Consider the following 18,582-nt stretch of genomic DNA (forward strand, 5'->3'; position numbering starts at 1 on the left):
AACAGGATGCATATTTAAACCAACACAGAAGGAAACAGCACGCTGTTCTAAAAGACACTTCACGGATATTTTTGCCCAGGAAGTACCTACCTTGTTTGTTAACCATACTCATGCACTGCTGCACTGCACACAGGCTCAGGTCGGCAGAAGTGTCTTGGGAGCAGAGGGCTTTATTGGCACAGGCACTGATACGGGAGAACCGCTGCAGAGGAGTACAGCCGCGTGCTTGCAGGAACAGAATTTTACACCGGGTGGTTCCTCGTGTGAACAGAGCCCTCTGCCGCAGCTGGCCTCAGCTCTAGTTGGAGACCTCGGGCCCTATTTCATCATGTAGAATGGAAGTGGATGAAAATTTGATAAGATTCAACCGAACAGGGAGAAGCGCAGAGGTGTTAGTTTTGGGGAATTAATTGAGTTTTCTGCAGATTTGTGTTTGGTTGCTCTGCCGTTGCTGTTTCCTACTGTTGGTGTGAGCAGTGTGCTTTTAGCTATTCTTGCCCGGAGGGAGAGGCAGGTAGGAGTGAATTTCTCTGCAACCATTCTTTTCTAGAAAACAAAAATTAACACAGAAGCCGGCTTACAATGAAGAAGTTTTACAAGGAGGCTGGGATCAGAGGTTGCCATTTAACGGTTGTGCACCTGACGAAGTTGCCCAGTGCTCGTAGCAGTGCTGTGCTAAGTGCCTCTGATCCAGCTGCTGCCCCCCTCACCATGTAGACCCGTTCCAACAGGATGGACTGGCACCATCCAACAGCATCTCTGTGCCCCAGCAGCTGCAGCTCAGTATACAGAGTCTGGGCCTGAGATTCCTGCGGAGATATTTAATCTGTATAAAGAGGATTTTTAAATCCAGTTCTGTTTGATAAGCCAAACCACTTCCTCCATTCAAAAATCATAATCCTGGACTCTCATTGCCTGATAGTAAATATCAGGTGCACTTTGTAGCTCTCGTGTTACTATATGCTAAATGAGAGCCCTTTGCGTTGCATTTTCAAATCTTTCTGTGTATCCATGAGATGTTTCCTGGATGAGAAATCTGACAGTCTTTCATAATCATGTGACTCTGAGCTTAGGCAGTAAGCATGAAATAGCTTTGGCAGTTGGATAGAATCACAAGGCAGGAAACCCTTGCGAGTTCATTTGCAGGGAGGGCTGTAAGGGAGCCTGCATGGATGCTGCTGTAGCAAAGCGCCTAAAGCTGATGGAGTCCTAACAACTGCACCCTTAGTATCTTATATGCATTAACTACATCACTGTGACGCTTTGCGACTTAGGTTCAAACATTACTTTGGGAAGTTGATTTAGTCAGATGTTTTGTGGCATCGTTTTGTGAAAGGAAATCTGATTCATCCTTATATTCTTATGATGATTTTGCAATCAGTTTAAGTTAATTTAGGATTGCTGCTGCTGTCCTTTCTTCACCTCTTTCCCCACGCCCACCCCGTGTAGTCCATTTGTATCCCTTGTACTGGGGCAGGCAGCTGTGCAGCCAGAATGACTTTTTTTTTGTTAATTTTGGGTCAGGTCAACTCATCTTGCTCACCAGCTTATCCAAGTGGCTGCTGCTGTACAGGCAGTGTCAAATGCAAGAGAGAGCAGAGGGCAGGACAGAGTGACTGGCAGCATGCAGAAGTGCTCATTTGTTCCTCCACAGTTATGGGTAGGATAAACTGATCATGAAACTGTATCCAAACTGTTGCTATTGATCTCCATCAGATTTGAAACTGAATTTCCTGTAATTTTGGAATATTTTCCTGTTGATTGGCTTTGGATCACATTCACTCTTCACTTTTCTGGTCTACCTTGTATTTTCATGAGGTGACGCCCCAGATATTGCATGTGACGGTGGTGGTATCAGCGACTGAGTCACCAATGTGGCCTTGACAGTGATCGTTGTAAGCACAGGAACATGTGGACTGAAGCATTGGGTGTGCACTGTCTGTGGTGGGAGTTACAGTAGCATCACAGGTGGCTGATTTTCACTCGTGTCTATGAGTACTGAATAATAATTCAGGCTGGAAAATTGCAAGGTGTTGGTGGTTTTGTATGCAGATGGGGCATGTCATGTAGGCAGCATAATCCCTGCTTTCTGAATTAAATTCTCATCAGAGCGTAAGCTTTCACAGAGCTCATATTGAGAGAGAATGACCAGCTCTAGGGTTTGCAGTCTGATGTAGTACTTATGGGACTTAAATGAATCAGCTTTAAGAATCTGGGAGAGCCTCAGCCATCACATATGCATGGAGCAGTTCTCTATACTTGCAAAACAGTCTCCAAGCATGTACTCAGTCCAGACTCATTGCTTATCTTCTGGACATGCACATAAAGTTTGCTTTACATGCTGAGGACATCTGTGGAGCAATCTGGCATCAGTTCTTGGGCACAGCAGCAGCCAGCTGTCAAGGCACCTATGCAAACTCAAATCCCCGAGCATGCAACTTTGGGCCTATGCCTTAAGGTGTTTGTACCCTTAAATGACAGGTTCCAACTGCAGATTTGGATATGATTTAAATTGAAGACTCCTTTAAATTCAGTGTATCAGAATATCTAGGTCAGGCCCACTCTCAGTGTTGTTGATCTAACGAGGACTGGGGAGCTTCATTAGTCAGCGTGCATCACTCTGAACATGGAAATGGCAAAGTATATCACAGAACCATCAGCTTGTGTGGGTGGGACAAGATAGCGCTTCTGCCCTGGGTAAAGAATCAGGAGCTATTTTCAGAATGGGAATACCGTGCCAGAGTCCTATTCTAAATCAGCAGTACCAAAGTTGCATTGATGTTAGGTCTGGGAATTGCTAAATTTAGGTGTGGGCTGATGTCAAAGATACTGGTCGCTCAGGGAGCACTGCTAAAAGCTTTGCTGTCCAAGTGCCTATTGTATCTTCAGAGCTGCAAGGAGGAGCTGAGATCCCTGGGTTTATCGGCTATTGGCCGCAGATGCAGAGCCTCTACAGGAGGCAGAGATGAATGTGTTTCCCCTTTTGTATGGCATAAGTAGGATCCATTGCAAAGGCTTCCCTACACTGTGTAAATGCAAGATGTAACAAATTTCACACGATAATATGATATTGACTTATATTACAATTAAGATAAGGAGATTTTGTTAAGTGATTGAGACAAAAGCGTTACTGTAGACCCCCAACAGTACGTCTTTTCAGTCTAATTTCCAGACTCATGAAAACTTACAGCTGATAGAGGGGAGGAACTTGGAACCTACATTTTAAGAGAAACTGTTTTTTTGACTTTATTGTAAGGCACAAAGAACTGTTTTATTTCACCAGACTTAATGAAAGAGCAGTCAGCAGGAGAAATTTCATGAAGCCACTAGCCATTTCTTGTTTGCTGTCATCTCTTTCAGCCTTTACAAAATCTTTGTTTTCAGCGAAGTTTCCCTGTCAGGCAGATTGGCTCCAGCACTTACAACTCTAATTACTGCCTAAAGGGTTAGGAAGACCTTTGAAGTGAAGTGTGTGCTGCCATGTAGGGAGATCTTGCTGCTGATAGAAAAGTCTGTAGAATAGCAAGAGGAGACACATTCCTAACATAGATCCAAATATTTCTGGGAACTGGGAAAATTATTATGAACAGAAGGAAAAAAAAATCTTATTGTTGCCATACAGGGGTTTCCTGAATGTTCTGGAGCCTTCCTGGAGACCTTGCATCCTTGCTCCTGAAGAATATGGAAAGTAGAGAAAGGCTGAAATGATTGGTCTCAACGTTCACGTACTTTCTGACAAAATTTGCACTTAATCAAGTATCAAAGGAGGATAAGCAGCCACCTCTGCTATTATCTCTCATACCTGCTTGCTGTTGGATACTAAGGTTATTTTAATACCCTTCAGAAATTCCAGGAATTCTTGAACTTGTTTTCTGCGCAGTTCTGCTACCTGCTGGCTCTGCGCAGGCTCCTGGCATGCAGCTGGCCACAGGCACACGCTGGGTGGTTGGTGTGTTTTAGGACCACAGCTATCCCCTATCTTACTTGTGTTACAGGCAGTCTGCTTTGGCTATCAGCTGGCTACTTGCTGTACCTATCCAGGACTCTGGAAAAAACTAAAGATATGCTTTCTCCCACCCCCTGATCCATCTCAGGGCTTATTGAGTACGTGCAAATGAAGGCTGCGTTGTGTGGAACTAGGCTTGGATACATTTTGTCTGAAGAAGCATACGTGGGCCATAAGGCTTCAGTGTTTGTTTCGCCCCTAACTGTCGCAAGGGATCTAGTAGGATGTATCACCTCTCCATAAAAACCTTGCTTTGCTCTGATCCAAGGTGCTGACAGTCCTTGGCCTTTCTGTATTCATATGAAGGCCACCAACAAGTCAGAAGTAGCATAGGCACAAGCCAAGGAGCTGGGGATGGAATTCAGCCCTGTTATCTCTGCTGTGATAGATGGGGAAGGAGAAGGAGAGGCGCTGGTATGCTCTTATACAGTGTCAGTTCAGCTGGTGCTGCTTACTCCTTAAAGGGCAGGACAGCGACTCTCCAGACTAACAAACCACTGAAACTACGGAGGAGCACTCGTGCCTCTCAGGGAGGTGACAATTAGCTGGAGGCAGCGTTTTTTCAAATTCTGCAGGCGGATCTGCCAAAGCACACCTCTCTATCCCTACACACACCAACACCAGCTCCAATGAAACCCGTTTTTAAACCGATCAGAAGGTAAAGGTATGCAGTTCCTGTATGTCGTCAGTGAGCTCATGAAGGAGCGCTCACGCTGAGCCCTTCACATTGTCATTTACAGTAGCACGAAGCCTAGGTTGTGTTGCCTAATCGAGGTGACGGTGACTTGCACCCACACTGGGCTGATGGAAATAATTGCATGGTTTGCAGGACAGCGGCAGAGAGGGCCATGGGAGATCACTCGGTGCTGTGCAGCCCGTGATGCAATGGGGCAGTGATTTATCGGGCACGCTGTTCAGTAAATCACCGCTGACTTGACTTCCTGCGTTTAACAGGCTGCTCATTAACCAAGGATATAATAACCGGGTTTGGAAGACTTGTGGCACGTTCATGTTTAGAATGCCATATTTATTTTTGAAAATTCACTTACATTTTTCATGCTTCTTTCCTCATATGGGCCTAAAGAGGAATGCTGTTCTATGCAGGATCACTTTGTCGAGCAGATCCTCTGCATGTTCTCCAAATTTCCAATGTGTATCCAGATTATTCAATACACTGTTGTTGATCTTTCTCCATAACCTCTAGTTTGGAAGCACTGATATTTTATTTGTATTTCTTGTTTTTGAAAGCCTGTCTTGAAATTCTGTTCCCTGGTTAATAGTCCATGCTGGACGAACTAGTGTGGCCAGTCTTGTATGTATGGCATCTCACCTGAGCTAAAGCATGGCTGAAAAAGGTTGCAGTGAACACGCTACTGTTAATTAAAATGCATTCAGAGTTCTGTTTGTCCGTTCTGAATCCCCCACTCGTACCCCCAGGCCAGAATTACTGCATGGATAGAGGACAGGGAGAGCTCCTACGTCTGTGACAGCCCTGCCTGGTGCGGCATGCTCCGCCTCCGGCTGTCACCATTGCAGTTGTACCTAGCCCCAACTCATACCACAAAAACTGAAGGGGCAGAATAGTTAGAGACTTCCCTGGTAGGTCAGGATTGTGTAAGATGTCTGTCAGGCCCTGAGATGGATAAACCAAGCCTCCTATTATTCCAGGGGAAAAAACAAAACAAAACAAAACAAAACAAAACAGAAGAATGGCAGTCCTGGTGAACCCAAATACCTGTCTATCCCATTGTATTATCTTGGACCTTGGCCATTAGCAGCTGCTTAGGGAAAAAATAAGAAACAGGAAAATATTGGGTAATACCTTCTCCATTTCATGCAATCTGCAATTGTGGGACTGTAAAGTGGCCCCTTCAGCCACTTTCTCCATCTGGAATCTATCCCACAGTTCTCTAAAGCAGCTTTCTTAGTTTGGAAAATCTTCCAGCAGACAGCTCTCTCACTCTTTCTCTAGGGTTGTTGTTAAATGCTGCAAGCTGAATTCCAGAGGTATGGTAGAGAGGATTGTCCAAATTAGTAAATGGATATTGTGAAGAGCTGTGATTCCCAGTCTCTGCTGGTTGTAGCGTGGTAGCTGCAGGTGGCATGATCCTTTCTTGTCCCACTGCCCCAGGTTACCAACACAGAGAAAGCGTGACAAAAAAAAAGGATGTGCTTGCTCCTCAGCCATGGCAATTCACAGCTTACATACTGATGTACCCGTGCCAAGAAGAGATTAACTAAAGCAGAATGTATGTTCCAGCTGCTCCCATAAACTCCATTTTAGATCTTCAGGATTTTCTTTCCCTCTTCCATTCTTAATTGTCACGTCATGCAGCGTATATCCAAGAGATCTACCAGGATCTTTTGAGGTATCTCTCTGTCCAAGAGGTCTGTGGGCAGGAGAGCCACAGATTTTAAGTCTGACAGAATGCTGTGTCCTGTTATAAGGAGAAACAGATTTTGCAGGATGGAGTTTCCTTAGGGTCACATCTCAGACTGAAATACAAATCCCCATAGGACCTGGTAATCTTCATCAAATCCATCGCCTCCATTCCAAGTGCAATGTGCACTTCTCTGCTCTGCCCTCTCCAACATAAACACAAGACTGTCTGTAAAATCAATTACTATTCATTTTAATAATAGTAATAATAATTACTCCTTCTGCCCAAATGGCCTTCCAAAGTCTTGCAGAACAAAGCTCTTGAGCAGATCTGCTAGGAGAATAAAAACCATGGGAACTTTTCTCTTCCAGCAGTGGACCCTTCAGGGTAGTATCTGTGTTTCCATTCGCATGAAATGAGCAACAGTTTCATGTTCAGCTTTTCTATCCCAATTGAAGTAGCTCTGAAGGGCCCTTGCAGGGACGAGATGAGAAAGAGACTACCACGGACGTGAGAGATATCAGTCATACCCCCTAATGGGGATGTTCTGGAGTAAAAGAGTGGGGTGGTGCAGGAATCTGCATGGAGCAGAGTCACACGTACCTGCATGCTTTTCTGTCACACCAGCTTACCAAGGATACCCCACCCAAGATTACACAATTTTGGAGAGAGGCTGGGGGCACATTTTAGTTTTCCTGGGAGCCCGAGCTGTAGTAGTAGATAGGAATTCTTAGTATGAATAGTTCCTATAAAGCTTCCTTGAACCTACTTCTGTATTTAAATTTTTGGTCATATCTTGTTGAAACTTTTGTGGTTTTAACAGTTTAGGTTTTGCTGTTATTAAAAGCTCTTTTTCAAATGTCACAGTTTACCGCTCTGTGTGGGAAAGTCTGCAGCACTGTCAGCCTTTATCAACTTCTTGCTCAAGGAGGTCAATTGATATTTGGATATCATTATATCCTGTTTGCAAAGGAATGGAAAAAGTACACTGCAACACGTAAACAGTTTCTGTCTTAGAATTCAGGTTGACTGTAAAAAAGCTTGTTAAATAGTTTTTGCAAAAGTCAGAAACTATTACATTTCTAGAGGTTTCTTAGCTGCTCTGTTTCAAACTTTTAAGAAAAAAGCATCTATGAAAGAAAGGGCTGCTAAGAAATGGGAATCCTGCAAATATCGCACAGCAGTAGGACACACAACGGCTAGAGTGCTCTGCCTTATCTTGTAAATAGTATCAGTGACTGTATGTGCTCGTTCTTATGGGCTGAAAACACATAAGAGGTCATCTTAGCATTAGTATCTTAATAACCATCGTTTTAATTCCATGCATATATTTATTTATATTTTAAAAAGCAGTAAGCTTCCTTTGCTGTCTGGTAAACTTGAATGCCCATAATGACTCCAGTTTAGCACATCAAAGCCATTCTTAGGCAAGTGTAGTGACTAATTATTTCTTTCTCCCCTGTCGGTTTAAGTCCTTTATGCAATATACTTTGCTGCAGTAAATGGAAGATGCAGATTTACTAGATCCACCTGGCCCTAAGAAACTGGAAGCTTTACAGTTTGTTGGATAATATTTCTAAGGAAGAATACTAAAATTTGCTTCATCTGAAGTTATTGTTATGAACTATATATAAATATTCAATCTCAAGCAAGTGAACAATGCTAAGAAATGACATGAAAGTCTCTACGGTACAGGAGCAGACTGTTAATCCACAACGTTCCAGTTAAATGCAGATATCTTACAGCCATGTGTCTGTGAAGCACACAGTATAGATAACAATCTACTAAAATATGGTTTGCATGGGTGCACGCCACCCATTCAGAAACTTTCCAGTAAATTTTAAGAGATATTCAAGCCTAATACTACATAGCAAATACGTTAGTAGCAAATCTAATTTATAAATTATTCACCTGCTTTTAGCTAATTGATTACTCAGTGCTGAGCTATCACAGAGCTAAATATATTTTGATCATCAAATAGAAATGGTGTAGCTGCAAGGTTAGAAGACTAAAACCACAGGTGGGACAGATGAGTAGTTCACAAGTACGAGTACCTGGCAAATATTTACACAGCTAGTTGGATGTTATTTTGGCCAGTAGTAATGCCAGTCTGCAGCATCCACATTGTCTAAAGCTCGCTGAGATTTGTCTACAGAGCTGCATCATTTCAGTGCAGATGCACAGCTGGGGTGAGAAACAACTCTTGCTTGACTTCTAGTCCTCTATTCATATTCATCTCTGTAGGTGATTTAATTAATTTGCCTCTCCATTAACAATGATGTTCTGGTTCCTATAATGTAGGTCAACTAATTTAGATATATAAAAATATTTCCCCAAGGTCATTTGTTTTGGGAACAATGAATGTGGGACAATTTCTTATATGCAATGAGATCAGACCATCTCACGAGAAACAAAGTATTATAAATGGTGACTTTGGAGGTGAAATATATTTCTAACAAAGATGCTGTCTTTCTGCTCAGAACTTCCATAATAACTTGAGCATTTGACTTTACATTGCAGCAGAAAAGGATCATCTAGGCAGGCAAATACAACATCTTCACTAAAAGCCACTAATTTTCATGTGAGAGGGTGCATACTACCTGAATCCCTTATGCTTCTCTAAGTTAGTTGGGATTCACTTACAGTCATGAAATATACTTTAAGTACAATCATTGTTCTTTCAAAGCATTGCTCTCCTTCATTAAAAAAAATAAAAAAGAAAAAAAAAGAAAAAGAAAAAATAAAAATAAAAAAAAAGAATGTCAGAAAAATCAGAAATGTTTTCTGTATCAAATAACAAATACAATGTTCTTACGTCCAGAATGATCTTTTACTCCACTTTAGGAGGTGAAGTACTGCAACTGAGCGGTTACTCAAGTTTCACTTGAACTGTTGCACAATCTCAGCTGAAAATACTTGTCAGCTGGGAAAAGCACTTTTAGCACTGTGAGAAATGAAAGAAAAAAAAACATTTCTTAAAAGCAATTAGGTATGTGGACTGGAAGTTTCCTCAATGCATCACTTCACAACGATCATTGCTTTATTCTGTATCACAGACATCACCGGGGCAGTTTCAGATTAGACCAGTCAGAATTTCTAGTAGCAGCTGCTAACTGGAAACTGGATGTGCTAATTATTGCTGACTCTGTTTCCACTGAGGCAGTGACATTTTTGTCCTTTATTGCATACAAATAGATACCTTTGCAAAAATTATGATTTTGCTGTATTTTATTCAAATTCAAGTATAGAAACTTGACAGCAGTTAATAATAGCCAGTACTGGGACAAAAAGGTCTTTATCAGTCTGCTTATTTTTGCAAGCCAGTACTTTTTTCACTCTCACTTCTCTTGTGTTCAGATCCATCCAACGTTGATGTTTATTCCAAATATATGTATCTGCTGCAGTGAATACATTTCCATTCAGTCCTTTCTACTGCTTTTGAACCCTCTGGTATTTAAAAAGCTAGCATTTCCAATTTAAGTAGATCTCTATCTAAACCAGATAGATTTATGATGTTGTGTTTATTTTATTTTTACTAATTTGATAGATTCTGCTGTTTCAGCTGTTGAAACTCTACACTCTAAACTGTTGGTGTCTAACTCAGGCATACATTAACTTTTCATCTTCCAGACACTGCATTTTTGCAGGACAGATATGGAATACCTATGCACAATTGCCACTTTTGCTGGCTCTACATCACTCATGCAGGTAGATTTTCAGGAACATACTGATTGCAGAGCAGCACTGAGGATGTTTGTTTGTTTTTTTTCCCCGTAAAAAAAATCACTAGCTTAACTCTATTTGATGGCTGCACTTCTACCTCTGGGAAAAGACTACTTTTGGGGATAGGCACTTGTGGTAGCAAATCCTGGCATAGAAACAAGATTTGTGAAAGGAAGTGAGCCAATGATTTTGTTAGAAAAGAAGCACAGTTATGGAAACAAAAATCCTGAATCAGTGTTATGTTGCCATCTGAGTAGGATGCACAAATAGTAACCATATGGGCAAAAAGTCATTGAAATTTAGCCAGAGCAGATATTAATAGATTGTGGTAGTCTCCAGATATTATTTCTGCTTAGTGCTTCGTTATGTTTGATCAGGTTTTTTAAGGTAGCACGTAGCACAGCAGCGTGACCATCCGACAGTGCTCCTACCAGGACTATTGTGATACCGAACCTGACAGAGCTGGGGAGCTTGGCAAGCTGTTCCATTACTTCTCATTTTGCTTTTGTTGTTAGTGAAAAAGGAAGGAGGAAGAGTTACGAATGTATAATGGACTGGTGTGTGTCGTCTTTGCGGTAAGGTCCGGTCAGCACTGGTTGCTCTCAGTTTCCAGAAAAAGCCAGCTCAACACCAATTGACCACATTTTATTCCATCAAGGCAACAGAGTGCAGGAGATACCTGTAGAGAATAGTTTATAAGTTAGTTGATTAGTTTTTATTAGTTTTTTAGTTTATTTGCTAGCAACATGGCTAGTTGCTGTTTGCACAGGCCAGAGCAATATAAATAGCAACATTTGGTCTATGTGTCAGTACAGATGGTGACAGATACAGAAATGCACCACTAGAAGTGAAGAGTGCTAAGTAATACCAGCGTTTACCTCGGTTTTGAGGTTTCACTTAAGACCTCAGCTGAGAACAGTGGAGGCAGTGCTCTGCCACCATCCCTCCCCACACGGCTTGCCCCCCACCGGTTCCCCTTCCTTCAGCCTCCTTCTCCAAGTGTCTCCCCGATGCAGCTCCTCCAGTCTTACCCCTGCTGAAGAGAATCCTTTAGGAAACCAGATTTTTTTTCTTCACTTCAGCAAGGCACAACTAACTTGACGGAGGTCAGAGAGAGCACAAAGTCGAAATAGTTTTCCTGCTCCTTTCTCCTTTCCTTGTTGTGCTGGCACTGCGGAGCCTCTCCAAGCGAGGCGTTGTGTCAGGAGGAAGCTGCCGAGCGCCTGCGGCCTAGCTCCGTGTGGGAGGTCCTGAGGGTGCTGCAGCACCTCAGGGTGTCCTGGCTGCCAGGGCAGGAGTGGCCTGCCCGTAGGACACTGAGGAGAAATTGCACCTTTGGGAAATGGACTCTTTGTGTATCCAAAGCCAGGATGTTTCTTGAGAAAACCAGATCAGTAATTCAGAGGAATGTGAGTTAATTCCTTCTAACTGTTTCCCATAGCAAGAAGTTTTCTTTGCTGGAGAAACATCTGACAGCATCACATCAGTGAGCCTGTTGTGATCTCTCACTGCCACAGCCACGTCCCAATTCTGCCAAGTGAAGGTGGCGGCAAAGGTCTTGCCACCCAGAGTGCTTTGCCAGCTTGGTGGTGGTTGATCCCGCTGTGCTAGGACACACAGGAAAGCCCCTCCACAGGGGGAAAATTGGCCTTGCTCTCCTGAGCAGCGTGTCACTGGACCACGTCGTTGTTTCTCCACAGAAAAGCTAGTGGGTCAGGTATTGCTGGGGCCAGAATTTTCCACCTTTGGAGCTCTTCTCGTTTGCTGTCTCCTAATTAATTCTGGAAGAAGCAAGCATACTGTGCGTTCTCCCATGGATTGAAGTTTTACTGGCAAAAAGGATGCCTGCAGACAGGATGTAGGGATTTCTCGGACTCCACGTAAGCCTTAGACCTTCAGGTCAGATGCCTGGTCCTTCAGCAACAGAGCTGAGATGACCTGTTTACTTGGGAATGATCCCGGCAAGGAACTGAGAGCTGCCCCTGAACTTCAGCCAGCTGAGTTCTGTTGTCTTTGGATAGAAGCCATCCAAACCTCATGTCTGTGAAATGTCTCTGAAACAAAGGAACAATGGGTTGTGGAAGACCTAACCTCTTACCCACACATCCCAGTTGTACCTGGTTTTTCTCCCCTTTGGGTCACTGAGGGGAGTGTTTGGGCCTTACCTGTAATCACAGTGCTGAGGCCAGAGTCAAGGCTGCTCGCTGCTTCCTGAGGCTACCTCCAAATCCTTTGAGACAGCCAAGCACAACAAACCTGTTTATAGCGTGCAAGTTCTCATTGGCCAAACCATAAAGAGTCCCTTGGCACCAAGGGCAAGATTTCAAGTGGTCCTTTCTGGCTCCATCTCCTGTTTTTATATTTCTCTGGAGGGGGAGGCAAATACCAAAGTGGATGGGATATATCAGTGCTGCATCTGCTGCTGCCTCCAAGGGAGCCGCCTGCTGATTCAAGCAAGTGCGCAGTGTGTGTGGCAGCACTGGAGGCTGGAAAAAAGCCCTTGCAATCTGGTAGAAATCTGTGTGAAACTTTGCTAAGTAATATGGACTCAAACACAGAAGAAAAATGAAAAAAAAAGACTGAATGAACTGCAGTTTTGGCAAACCTTTTGCTTTTCATTGATCTCAGAGGACCTACATTTAAAACTAAAGTATGGGCCTGTATCTGACCTGCCATTCATTAGTTTGTATTCATTATTTTTCTGTTACACTTTTTCATTCCTTCACTGATTCACCTTTCATTTGATTTCTGATTATTGACAGAAAGACTGTACTTTCTTATCAGTTAGAAAGACAATGGATTAGCTGCATTCATCATTATTTTTTATCTGCAGTTCAGTGCCCCATGTGTCTAGAAACAATGTGTGTTTACATTTGCAAAATTAGCTTTGTTCAAATATTGGGCAATGTAAAGAGGACTTCTGATGCAGCTGGTCACCAGAAATTACTTCTAACCTAATCATACTTTTTGAGACCATAGGAGGGAAAAAAGGGATTTGAAAGAACTGCCTGTGACAATAGTTTTGTCAGCTGCTGCATCATATTTCCCTTAAGCATGATAACCCTACAGCAGGTGCATGCTAGTTACCCTTGCTGTCCCATGACATCCTGGAAGAGATGGCAAACATTTCACATTTCACCCCTCATGGCTTGATGTAAGTCAGATTATGTCACTACCAGTTTTTGAGGCTGTTAGACCATCTCAAGTGTCATTAAATCCCTTGTGCCATATGGCAAGCTCTCTACTTCATCATTTAGCAACCCAGCACACCCACACAGGCCAAAATATCTCCTTTATACCCTCTCAGCACTTTCCCCCACAGCAGCAAGACCCACTTCTGTAGCTTTTTAATTTCCCGTTCTTAAATTGCATCCTTGTCAGGGCAATTCTAGGGCCCTTGCCTTAGTTCACAACTTCATGTTGTGAACAGGTTGATGAGAGAGCAATTCACGTGTCGCTAGGTGATGCCATGTGCAACAGCCTTTGATGTTTGAGATTGTGCTGCTGTGGATATTATTTGGAGAGCAATTCAGGGAAGTTACTCGGAGCACTGGCGCTACAGGAGGCTGTTTTCTGATGGGTTTGTGCTGAGTGTTCCTGAAGGCTGCTGTAGCACCATCCCTGTTAGTGTAGCCCTCTACAACACCCTTACTCCCCAGGTTTTTAGCTTTGCCCGTTACAGTACACCTGGTCCTGGGTCGGTGTCCTTGCCAATCACTGCACAAGGGCCCACACCTGGGTCCCACATGATGGACAAACCCAGTTTGTCACTGCTTGGTTGAGCAGGGACAGTGCTGCTGGAGGAACTCCAAATAACACTTTCAGAAGAGTAGTGTTGTGATCATGTAAAACAACATCTGGAGACTGTGGGATGGGCACAGACAAGGAGATGGATTATATCTTGCAAGACTCTTTAAACCAGTGGCAGCCTTGGGAGTAGAATTTGCACCCACCAGCTCTTTGCAGAAGCATGAGGGTTATTCTGCTTTGAGGTCAGTGGGAGACTTAATCATACAGCTCCTGTGTTCCAGGTAGGAAATCCCAGAGATGTACTTGGCCATGGGTACTAAGAGTCAAGTGTAAAAACAGCTCTAAAACGTGTTGAGTCTGACACAATGCTGGATGTTTGGAAGTCCTGGAGAAATGGTCAAATTCCTCTTTTTCATGTGAACATAATTTGTGGTTGGAAAAAAGAGTACAGTTCTGGAGGGGAAAAAATGAAAACACAATGAAAGCCTTACTCAGGCAGAAATCCATCTGCCTGATTGTGGGAAGTATAGAGAAATGGTTACCCTGTATGTGCAGACTCGTGGCTTAGAGGTATGAGCATCACAATGAAGCTCTTGAACTCTAACCTGGAGAGGATAAAGAATATCGTCATCATACTATCTCTGCTTCAGTGTCATTGAAACCGAGATGACAAAATGGCCGATGACACCTCTGCAAGGAAGGAAAGGGTTAGTTAGACAAGTCTTATATAACACTTAGAAAGATAATGCATTTACTTTTAGTGGAAATCAACATATATAATTAAATTAATTAAAAAAAAATCTTCTTTAAAAATTCTGTTAAATTTTATGAGACCCCCCCCCGCCCCCAAACTATAATGGCAATATCTCAGGAGTCCCACAGAACTTCCTCTAAAAAAGCATTCTTCATATGTGAACTTTTTTGATGCCCTGAATGGACACTTAGCCCTAAAACACTATGATTAATAAAAAAATAATTTTAAAAAATGAGATTTATAACACTAGAGATTGAAGAGCTGGTACTCTATGTTAAAATAGCAATGAGAAAAATCATCTTTCATAGAAAGATGAGTAGTAAAATATTCCAAAGTCCTGTGCTTTGTTTACTGGATTACTCTGAGTTGTGCTTCTGACAGGCACCGCCACGCTATTGTTTGTATATGTCACAGTTACTAGGAAACCTGTGGACTAAAAATTTACTTTTCAGGTATAATTGTCAGCAAAGTGCTGGGTGGGGTTCAGAGTCAGTCCTTATGCAACCTGTTCGGTAATAGAGGAAATAACATATGGAAATCTATATCTTGTTTGCAGGTAAATAAGCGTATTTCCACAGCAAGAGGAGCTTTAAGATTAATTTAAAACTTAGAAACATGAAGTTTCTCTGATGATCTTGTTACACCTTCTCTGTTATATACATACATATATATATGTATACACATATTTTAAAGAATGCAGCACCTCTTTGGAAATATGCATTGTGAGTATTAAATAAATGTCATGAAGTTCCAATTGCTGCAACATAAAGCTTGGTGAGAATAGATTATTTTAAGTCTTCAGAATCTGGAAAACAGAAACAATAAACAGAATCAGAGCTTTTCTTAAAATAAATGTAGGTTAGAGTTGAAGGTGGCATTTGAAAACTTATAACCAATGGAACAACCTTTTCAAACTCCGTGTCAAACCCATTCTCAAATTCATGAAATACGTGTGAGGCAGCAGTTCCTAGGTCCACCAAGGGAACCAAGAATGTAAGTACCCTTTCACTGAAGTGTGTTAAAAGTTAAAATATTTCTGTGTATCATTGCAAAGACCATAGCTGTGTGCACGGTTGTGATGTACGTGCAGTTTCTATGGCCACGCTGTCATGCTATAGCAAATTCAGAGTTTGCATGGGAAATTATACCCGCATGTTTGTGTTTAATGTCTCTATTACTGGCTGCCTACCTGGGCAATTGAATCTACAATTTTCTCTGCTGAATCTGATAGCCAGAGTGGCAAAAGTAATTTGAATTACATAGACAGAAGGAGGTAGTGACCACCAAACACCTGTCTGATCCAACAATTTTACGCCGCTTGAGTTTGTGATGTAGCTGGATAACTGAGCTTGATGAAACATGTTAGTTCTGTCTGAAGCCAACTTTTCATCTCTGTGAAATGAAAGTAGTTGACTCCAGAAACAAGTTGTGGATTGCCCTTCTGGTTTCTTTTCATTGCTGTGAGTTGTGGTGGTACTAGAACAGTAGCCATCTGCTCACCCCCTTTGCATCCGGACTGTGCGGTTAACTGCAATAGCTGTTGGAAGGAAAGGCAGATTTAACCAGAACAGTTTTATTTGTTTCAGCCAGTTATAAAAGCAAGTGCTAATGTTTGTAAAATCATTTTATTGGCAAAAGGCCCCTTAGGCCATTGGTTATGCAATTCTCATGAAGGTACATTGAAGTGAGTATCTGCCTGACGAGGAGTAATCTAGTACTGCAAGTATGCCCCAAACACATTTTGAAGCCCAACGGTATATGCAAATTCAGGGAAATATGAACAGGGCTTTTATACAAGTTAGACACCAACATGGCCTGGCTTTCTGAGAGCATGCATAGCCCCAGAGTGCAAAAGTGCTGCTTAGTCAGGAAAAGTGATATATTTTTTCCTCTATAGCTAGACATGACTCTGCTGTTCATAAATATCTTCATTTAAGATTAGCGTGGAGGTTAACTAAGTCCATGCTCCTGGGGTGGGCAGCATACAGCCCTCAGCCATTTCTCTGCCTTGTGGTAGGCACTGTCCAATTTTGTCTTGACTTAGACCATTATGGCAAGGTACCTATGGAATCCTAATTACTTTGTAATAATTTTTTTTCTCTAATTAGCTTTCATGTTTTCAGACTTCTGACACCAGCTGCCAGTTTTTGCAGTGCTTTAAAGAAAGGAAGTCTAATCAGCAATTTTGTTTATTTTATAAAAGAAAGCAAAACAGAAATGGAACATAGCCTTGGGAAATGTAACATCACCTTGGGAAATAGAATCCTATTTTATTGACTATTGTTAGTTAATATTAGAAGAGGAAACCCTTTTAGTTTGCTTTGTGGGGCTTTTTTAGTCTTTATTCAGATGTACAAGTATAAAAATGAAAGAAACAACCAAAATGAAGTTTAAAATAAACTGAAAAAATAATAGTCCAAGAAATATTTAGGCTGTTAAAGCTTACCAACAAGGCACCGTATTGAAGTACTGAGAAATGACCTTTGGAAATGTCACAGAGTTTTTATTTTTATATTTCTTTTTATTTTTATTTATTTATTTTTGTGTAGATCAGTGGCTTAACACAGCAAACATACAAGGAATAGCATTTTTTTCTTTCATGTGTGCTTTGCTAAACATTACAGCTCTCCATCTTTCTTTTCTTTTAGCCACATAATCAATGAGCTGATAGAAACAGAACGGGTTTATGTAGAAGAACTTCAAAGTATAATAGAGGTAAGAAATTCTTCTGTAAATTCTTCTGGTGCTTAACCTCTAAGTCATCGCTGGGGTTGCATATCCTTCATGGGCTGAGCGCTCTCACCTCCCACCTTGTGTTTAGAGAACACAAGTTCTCTGTCAACAAGATAGCTCAGCCTAGGAGATGGAAAGGAAGAAGGATGATTTGATCATTTGCCTCAGGGTTTAAAGGAAGAGGCACCTTCTCTGACCCCAGCCCACAGAATGATGAAAATTGTGGAGTTCTCAAAGTTATGGGCAGAGGAATAGTTAGTAATGATCTGTGGGAGCTGACAGCTCTGATAATTGATGTATCACTCCGACATTAAAATCTGAACTTAGAATATTTTTGTCTCAAAATTTGTATTAAATTAAGACAATCTGGCTTGTACAAGAAACAACCAAATAATCGAGCCAAATGCCACAGCTCAACAAATAAATCAAAACTAACCTTTTTGCAAGGAAGCAGTGTGGCAGAAAGATAAGTGTCTATCAAACTTAGTAGTTTCTATCCCTGCACATTCCAAATGGCTTTTGACTCCATGGAATGGCAGTCAAATGATGGCTAGGGACATCATTTAATCTTTTTTCTGATCCAGTAATCTGTCCATTCACAGTTAAGAATATGTTTGAACAGCTATCAGGTGTAAAAGCTCTAGGGAAAATTAGAAGCATCAGAAATTCATGGAGCAACAAAGAAGCTGGCATAGGAAAAGCTTTTATGTGCTCTGTTGGGAACAAAAAGTACATAGGCTTTGGGGCTTTTTAGTGTCTCAGACAGTATTTCTTCACTGTAAAAAATAGCCTGGTTTTATTTTCAACTCTCCTCTGCAGGGTTATGCTTCAGAAATGGACAATCCCAACTTAGTACATCTGATTCCATCTACGCTCCAGAACAAGAAGGAAATTCTTTTTGGGAACCTCCCAGAAATCTATGAATTTCACAACAGGCACGTGAGAACTGCTGGTTGTCCTGTGCTCTTGGTGCTGCTGACACTTCTAATCCCTTTATATAGGGTGCTTTGTTACACTCATATGTACACAGGCAGGAAAAGTCGTCCTCACTTTGCCTCTGTGTGTGTCCTATAAAACCCATGTGTGGAGGACACCCCTGAGGTCATCAATTTCATCTCTTTGTGAAAGCTTATACCTTTTTGTGCATTTTCTAGTGATTTCCCCTGGCATTATTAATTTTGAATGTCCCTAGTGGCAAGTATTTTATGACCTCCCTTGGTACACTGGTAAATGTC

General features: G+C 41.9%; 1 protein-coding gene across 16 annotated transcripts in view; it reads left to right on the forward strand.

Annotated features, from left to right (window-relative positions):
• Nucleotides 1–18,582, forward strand: part of MCF2L2 (MCF.2 cell line derived transforming sequence-like 2) — a 167,391-nt gene that overhangs the window by 107,932 nt on the left and 40,877 nt on the right. For all 16 annotated transcript variants that reach the window (XM_040567994.1, XM_040567996.1, XM_040567995.1 and 13 more), the window contains 2 exons: nt 17,263–17,329; nt 18,167–18,282. In XM_040567994.1, the coding sequence (XP_040423928.1) occupies nt 17,263–17,329; nt 18,167–18,282 (183 nt within the window). The remainder of the gene's footprint in view (nt 1–17,262; nt 17,330–18,166; nt 18,283–18,582) is intronic.

This window comes from Cygnus olor, chromosome 9, assembly GCF_009769625.2.
Source record: "Cygnus olor isolate bCygOlo1 chromosome 9, bCygOlo1.pri.v2, whole genome shotgun sequence".
In the NCBI taxonomy this organism is placed as follows: domain Eukaryota; kingdom Metazoa; phylum Chordata; class Aves; order Anseriformes; family Anatidae; genus Cygnus; species Cygnus olor.